A 7,869-nucleotide genomic window follows, 5' to 3' on the forward strand; every position below is an offset into this window, starting at 1 on the left:
GGGTGGGCGGTAGGGGCGCCAGCGAGGCCTATGGGGGTGCCCGAGGGGTCTGGGGTCAGGAATGGGAGCCCGGCGAGCGACTGGAGGCAGAGCGCCCCTTCCGGAGGAAGCTGGCTCAGCCCTGAGGAGCGGGGCCCGGGGAACGGGGATCGACCCCAACGCGGGACTCGGCCCCTCGGAGCGCACCCCGTGTTCGTCTCGTGTAGCTGCACGGCGTGAGGTGCGACGCGAGGGCCACCACCACCGAGCGCTTTGTTTTGTCGCAGGCGTCTTTTTCCCACTGTAGAGGTTGAAACTTCGGCGCATTCAAGCTCGAGAGCTCCTTCCCTCGGAGGCAGGTGCTGTAAAGAGCAAAGCGCCCCGATTCTTTCTTTGAAACACCTTTTAAGTAACACGGCCGTCTCCAGTGTTGAAAATCTTTGTTGTTTGCCCTTCTTTACTCCTTTGTCTTTACGCATTTGGGGCCTTTTCTGAGCTCCTCATGCGATTTACTATCCATCTACTGGGAAGTTTCTTATGAAAATAATTAACAAACCACACATTTCAGACAACCACTGCTTTCTGGGAAATCAAGGGGACGGGATGGCAGCGGTTTTTGGAGACACTCATTCCTGACCAGTGACATGACATGAGGGATTACATATTTCTCTTGCCTTTCCTCAGATTTCAAAAACCCATTGAGTATACTTAAATACGACCAGCCAATCAGATTTCGCCTTTTTTCATTTATTGGTGACATAATACGTATGTTTCTGATGACTATAATTGATCAGAATCTGAAGAAGTATAAGTGCTATGGATTGTGTAAAAACTTTGTTTCTTGTATATTGATGCTTTACAAGCCCTATGTTTGTGGACCCTTATTATTGTTTGTTTTGTTTTGAGACAGGGTCTCGCTCTGTTACTCAGGCTAGAGTGCAGTGGCATATTGCAGCCTCAACCTTCTGGGCTCAAGCAATCCTCCAACCTCAGCCTCCCAAGTAGCTGGGACTACAGGTGCGTCACCACTGCCTGGCTCATTCTTGTATTTTTAGTAGAGACAGAGTTTCACCCTGTTGCCCAGGCTGGTCTGTAACTCGTGGGCTGAAGCGATCCACCTGCCTTGGCCTCCCAAAGTGCTGGGATTACAGGCATGAGCCACCGTGCCTGGCCCCGTTATTATTTTTTTTAATGCTTACAATAAGTTTCAGTTGCCTTTATAACCAAATTGTTTATAGATATTACCATTAAAAACCCCAAGAAATGAGGCTGGGCATGGTGGCTCATATCTGTAATCCCAGTACCTTGGGAGGCTGAGGCGGGCGGATCTCTTCAGCCCAGGAGGTCGAGACCAGCCTGGGCAACATGGTGAAACCCCGTTTCTACTAAAAATACAAGAATTAGCCTGGCGTGGTGCCTGTAATCCCAGCTACTTTGGACGCTGAGGCACGAGAATCGCTTGAACCAGGAGGCTGAGGTTGCAGTGAGCCGAGATGGTGCCGCTGTGCTCCAGCCTGGGTGACAGAGCCAGACCTTGTCTCAAAAACAAAACAAAACAAAAACCCAAGAAATGAAAATATCCCAATTTGGCATTTTTTATTAGCAACTTCATTGGAAGCAGTTAGGTTTGACTTAACATCGTCCATGAGTTTTGCTTTAATTTGATGGCATACAAAGAAATAAACTAATCTGTATGGTGACTTCAAATGTTGGTTTTCAGAGACATTTGGAAGAATTAACTCAGCATTCCTGCAACTGGAAAAATTTCCAGTACCAAATGATTGTAGAGTTCTTTAAGATCCAAGAAAGGATTTATCAAACACATGAGCATTTTTTTTTTCCAGTGTCAAATTCATTAGAATGATTTTAAAACTGCTAAGGTTAGGTGTATCTCTTTGTTTTAGCCATTAAAGATAGTTTGTTGACTCTCTTTTGGGATTTTACAGCCCAAGGGACCTGATATTTTTTTACTCTCAGGGGACTTTTAGAAGAGTGATGTTAATTTTTTTTTGTTGTGATCCTCTTCATGCCATCTACTCACAGAATTACAAATGCAGAGTACCATTGCAGAGTTTTGTTTTATTTTGTTTTGTTTTTGACAGGGTCGTGACCCTTTTGGGATCAAGGGACCCTCTCGCTTCAACCTCCTGAGTAGCTGGGACTGCAGGCGCGTGCGCCACCATGCCTGCCTAATTTTTTGATTTTTTGTAGAGACAGGGTTTCTCCATGTTGGCCAGGCTGGTCTCGAACTCCTGGGCTCAAGTGATCCACCCACCCTGGCCTCCCAAAGTGCTGGGATTACAGATGTGAACCACTGTGCTGGGCCACGGTTTTTTTTTTCAAGGGTAGTGAATATTAATATTATCAATTCACTGTTATTAGTGTTATTAATAAAATGTTATTTCAGTCTAGTTGTCTCTATTACTTAATGGTAATCTTCAAGACTCAGCAGCTTCTCCAAAGAACCTAGCCTCACCCCAAACTCATTACTTTTCGTCATCTGCACTTAAACATTGTCATAGATTGCTTGTTAAATTTAGTATAAGCTTTATCCTTCCAAAACTGAACGTTTGTATATAAGTTTTTATGCAAACACAGTGTTTTCATTTCTCTTGGGAGTTTTCATTTCTCTTGGGAGCTGGGTCAAGTGATAACTGTATGTTTAACTTTTTGCGGAAATGTCAATCTGTTTTCCAAAGTGGCTGTACCATTTTACCTTCCCACCAGTAGTGTATGAGGGTTCTAATTTCTTTACACCCTGCTAACACTTATGGTCTGTCTTTATTATAGCAGTGCAAGTGGATGTGGATTGGTATCTCATTGTGGTGGTTGTTTGTTTGTTTGTTTGAGACAGTCGTGGTGTATCGCCCAGGTTGGAGTGCAGTGGTTTGATCTCAGCTCACTGTAACCTCTGCCTCCTGGGTTCAAGTGATTCTCCTGCCTCAGCTTCCTGAGTAGCTAGGATTATAGGCGCCCATCACCATGCCCGTCTAATTTTTGTATTTTTTAGTAGAGACAGAGTTTCACCGTGTTGTTCAGGCTGGTCTCGAACTCCTGACCTCAGGTGATCCTCCCACCTTGGCCTCCCAGAGTGCTGGGATTACAGGCTTGAGCTACTGTGCCTGGCTAATTTTTGTATTTTAGGTAGAGATGGGGTTTCACCATGTTGTCCAGGCTGGTCTTGAACTCCTGACCTCACGTGATCCTCCCACCTCAGTCTCCTAAAATTCTGGGATTACAGGCGTGAGCCACTGCGCACCTGGACTCTCACTGTGGTTTTGATTGCATTTTCCGGATAGCTAATGATGTTGAGCATCTTTTCATGTGCTCATTATTCATTTGTATATCTTCTTTGAAGAAGTGCCTTTTCAGATGCTTTGCCTGTTTTTAAAATTTTTTAAAAACTTTTTGAGTTGTAATAGTTATTTATATATTGTAGTTGCAAGTTCCTTGTTAGATTCATGTCTTGCAAATATTTTCTCCCATTCAGTGAGTTGTCTTTTCTCTTTTTTTTTTTTTTTTTTTTTTGAGGCGGAGTCTTGCTCCCTCCCCCAGGCTGGAGTGCAGTGGCGCAATCTCGGCTCACTGCAAGCTCCACCTCCAGGGTTCATGCTATTCTCCTGCTTCAGGCTCCCGGGTAGCTGGGACTACAGGTGCCCGTCAACACGCCTAGCTAATTTTTTTGTATTTTTAGTAGAGATGGGATTTCACCATGTTAGCCAGAATGGTCTCATCTCCTGACCTCGTGATCCACCCACCTCGGCCTCCCCAAGTGCCCAAGGGATTACAGGCATAAGCCACCGCGCCCAGCCGTCTTTTCACTTTCTTGGTAGTTTCCTTTGAAGCACAGAGTTTTTAATTTCGATGTCCAGTTTTTCCTTCCCTCCCTCCTTCCTCTCCCTCCCCCACCCCCAACATTTCTCTTGTTCTCTCTCTCTCTCTCTCTCTCTCTCTCAGACAAGTTCTTGCCCTGTTGTCCAGGTTATAGCGCAGTGGCGCAAATACAGCTTACTGTAACCTCCGGCTGCTGGGTTCAAGCCAACCTCCCGCCTTAGCTTCCGAAGTAGCTGGGACCGCAGGTGTGCACTATCATGCTGAACTGATTGAAAAAAAATATTTCTTTGTAGACATGACGTCTCACTTTGTTGCCCAGGCTGGGTTTTACTTATTTTTAAATCTATACTTCATCTTTATTTTTTTGCTTTTATTATTTTTAATTGACACAATCATTGTACATGTTTATGGGGTACAGTGTGATTTTTCAGTACCTGTATACAATGTGTAACGTTCAAATTGGTATTTTTAATTTTACTGCTTTTGGTGTCATATCTGAGAAATTATTGCCAAATTCAAGGTCATGAAGAGTTACTCCTGTCTTTTAAGAGTTTTGTAGTTTTAGTTCTTATGTTTAGGTCTATGGTCCATTTTTGGTTAACTTTTGTATATGATGTGAGGTAGGGAGTCCAACTTCATTATTTTATCCATTGTCCCATAGCCATTTGTTGAAAAGACTATTCCTAGACTTCAGTTGAATTGTCTTCGCACCTTTGTTGAAAATCAATTGCCCATAAATGTGAGGGTTTATTTCTGGATTCTCAATTCTATTCTGTTGATCTATGTGTCTGTCCTTATGCCAGTACTACACTATCATGATGACTGTTGCTTGGTTTTGAAATTAGGAAAGTGTGAGTCCTCTTACTTTGTTCTTTTTCAATATCATTTTGGTTATTCTGTGTCTCTTGAGTTCTGTGATTTCAGGATCAACTTGTCAATTTCTGCAAATAAGTCAGCTGAGATTTTGATAGGTATTGCATTGAGTCTGTAGATCAATTTGGGGAATACTGACGTATTAATATATCTTTCAATTCATAAACAGATTTTTTTCATTTATGTACATCTTGTGCTTTCTTCTAACAGTATTTTATAGTTTTTGGTTTTATAGTTTTATAGTTTTACACATCTTTTGTTAAATTTATTTCTAAATATTTTATTCTTTTGGATGCTATTGTAAATGGAATTGTTTTTTGAATGTATTTTTAAGTGTTAGGCTGGGCACGATGGCTCACGCCTATAATCCCAGCACTTTGGAAGGCTGAGGTGGGCGGATCACGAGGTCAGGAGATCAAGACCATCCTGGCTAACAGGGTGAAACGCCGTCTCTACTAAAAATACAAAAAATTAGCTGGGCATGGTGGCAGGCGCCTGTAGTCCCAGCTACTTGGGAGGCTGAGGCAGGAGAAGGGCGTGAACCTGGGAGGCGGAGCTTGTAGCAAGCCGAAATCGTGCCACTGTACTTCAGCCTGGGAGACAGAACAAGACTCTGTCTCAAAAAAAAAAGCCAGCGTGTTCATTGTAAATGTGGTTATCAATTATTTGTTTATATATATTTTTAGCTGGGAAACTACAGCCAACAATTTAATTTTTAATGTATTAATTCTAGCAGAGATCTTCAGAAATAAGTACAACATAATATTTAGAAGCAGAAAAAGCAGTTTTTCTGTTAGTTTTGATTATTTTTGAATAAAAATTTAGTTTTAAATTTATATTGACTTATTGAAATTCTTAGAACTATTTTCATGAATTTATTTCTAATAATTGTGGCAAAGAGGAAATGCTATTTTTCAATGCATAGCTATAAAATCTGGTACTAATGTTTGTTTTTAACACATGTACAGGCTGGGCGCGGTGGCTCACGCCTGTAATCCCAGCACTTTGGGAGGCCGAGGCAGGTAGGTCACTTGAGGTTCGGAGTTTGAGACCAGCCTGGCCAATATGGTGAAACCCCGTCTCTACTAAAAATACAAAAATTAGCCGGATGTAGTGGCGGGCACCTGTAATCCCAGCTACTCAAGAGGCCTGAGGCAGGAGAATCACTTGAACCTGGAAAGCAGAGGTTATAGAGAGCGGAGATTACACCACTGCATTCCACCCTAGACGATAGAGCGAGACTCCATCTCAAAAAACAAACAAAAAAACATGTGTACAGTTCCTTACTTAATTATTTCCTTGCCTTAATTTTCTAACTCCCTGGCTATTTAATATTTAGATTAATGAACTGGGAAATATTATTACTGTAGAAATAAAGGCACAATGAAATCCCATGTACTTACCACTTAGCTTCGTCATTTATTAACTTATGGACCCCATACTCTAGATTATTTTGAAGCAAACCCAAGATGTACTATTTTGTCTACAAATTTACAATGTATTTTACAAGACAGGTTTACTTTTTGTAACTGTGTTGTGTTGAAACAAAACCTGTTCTAACTGACTTTGCTTTAGAAGGTGGTTAGTTTATTGGGATAAAAGGAATCAGTAATTAAAATTTGTTTTTTATTTTTGATACATAGGAATCCAGATCTTACATAAGATGGAAGTTTCTCACACTAGATACTGAACATTAAGTAGAAAATCTAGTAAAATCTAAGTTGCCATGGAAGAAATACCAGTAAAAGTTGCTGTAAGAATTAGACCTCTGCTTTGCAAAGAAGTTCTTCATAATCATCAAGTTTGTGTGAGAGTTATTCCAAACAGCCAGCAAGTTATCATTGGGAGAGACAGAGTCTTCACTTTTGATTTTGTTTTTGGCAAAAATTCCACTCAAGATGAAGTTTATAATACATGTATAAAGCCCCTAGTGTTGTCACTCATTGAGGGCTATAATGCAACTGTTTTTGCCTATGGACAAACTGGATCTGGGAAGACATACACCATTGGAGGAGGCCATATTGGTAAGATTCTCATACTCTCTGACTTTTATTTGTGACGCTAGAAAGAAGCTAAAACATGACCAATACCTGATACGTGGTAGGTGCTTAGCATATTAATTGAATAGTGAAGGAATGAATAATGTAATCAAATGTGATCATAAGATCATCATCTTTGAAAGGTTTGTTTTTAAATATTGAAGTTTCATTAAGCAATCTAACTTAGGATTATATTTGCTTGAGGAAAGAAGTTTAAGATAATTTTCAGTGGTCAGCCCTTGTTATTTTGAACAGAATTTGAAATAGAGATAAATGAGTTAACATGATCAGATTTTGCGTTCTTTAACAAGCCAGTTGTAAATATTAAGAGTCCCATAGTCAGGACTTAGGGACCGTAGGAAAAATTTACTATGTAGAGTATCTTTTTTTCATATTCTAGCCAGATTTCTTTTTTAAATTCTGAATACTTTAGGACATAATTTCTCCTGCTTGTAATTATAGTTTGGAAAAGATAGAATCATAGGATCTCATGTAGAGCTGGAGGGAACCTTGGAAATCATTTTAGTTAAGTGTCTGGTAATAGAGTGGGGGAACTGACAGCCAAGTCCTCTGTTAAGATTGTTTACTGTATTGATAGTTTTCTACTAAAAACAAACTTCTGAATAGTGCACATACGCATCATTGTCTAAAGTTTTAGTTAGTATTCTCTGTATGAATAGTGGCTCTCAATATTTTTCTATTTTCATATTTCACAAATGTAAAATACATGGCTTTCAGAAACTTCTTTCTCTAGCTGTTCAGAAACGAGCTGAAACAAAAAAAATTAAAAAAATTAAAAAAGAAACTTCTCTCATTACATGCATGGATGGGTAGTGGCTCAGAGAGTGGTTGTGTAGTTTGAGGAAATCTTTATTCCAAAGATTAAAATGGAGGAGCTTCAAGAGGCCAATATTCCCCAACTAAAAGAAAAACATCTGTATATTCTGCAGGATTAGGAGATCACAGATACTAGATTGTTTCAGGGTCTTACAATAAAAAATAATTCAGTTTTTCTAGTATAAATTGTGGCTTTTCTTTAGGATTGTAGGGATTTTTGTTTTTTTTGATTGGCAAATGTTTTATAATCCTAATGACCCATTATATGCTTTATACCAATAGGAGTTATACATGTTCAGAAGCTGGT

General features: G+C 40.1%; 1 protein-coding gene across 1 annotated transcript in view; it reads left to right on the forward strand.

Moving 5' to 3' along the window:
- The first annotated feature begins 886 nt into the window (after positions 1 to 886).
- KIF27 (kinesin family member 27) overlaps positions 887 to 7,869 on the forward strand; it is a 99,283-nt gene continuing 92,300 nt past the window's right edge. The window contains exons 1-2 of the mRNA XM_011982757.1: positions 887 to 996; positions 6,330 to 6,710. Coding sequence (XP_011838147.1) covers positions 6,413 to 6,710 — 298 coding nt within the window. The 5' untranslated portion in view covers positions 887 to 996; positions 6,330 to 6,412. The remainder of the gene's footprint in view (positions 997 to 6,329; positions 6,711 to 7,869) is intronic.

The sequence above is a fragment of the Mandrillus leucophaeus genome, unplaced genomic scaffold, assembly GCF_000951045.1.
Source record: "Mandrillus leucophaeus isolate KB7577 unplaced genomic scaffold, Mleu.le_1.0 Scaffold242, whole genome shotgun sequence".
Taxonomy (NCBI): Eukaryota; Metazoa; Chordata; class Mammalia; order Primates; family Cercopithecidae; genus Mandrillus; species Mandrillus leucophaeus.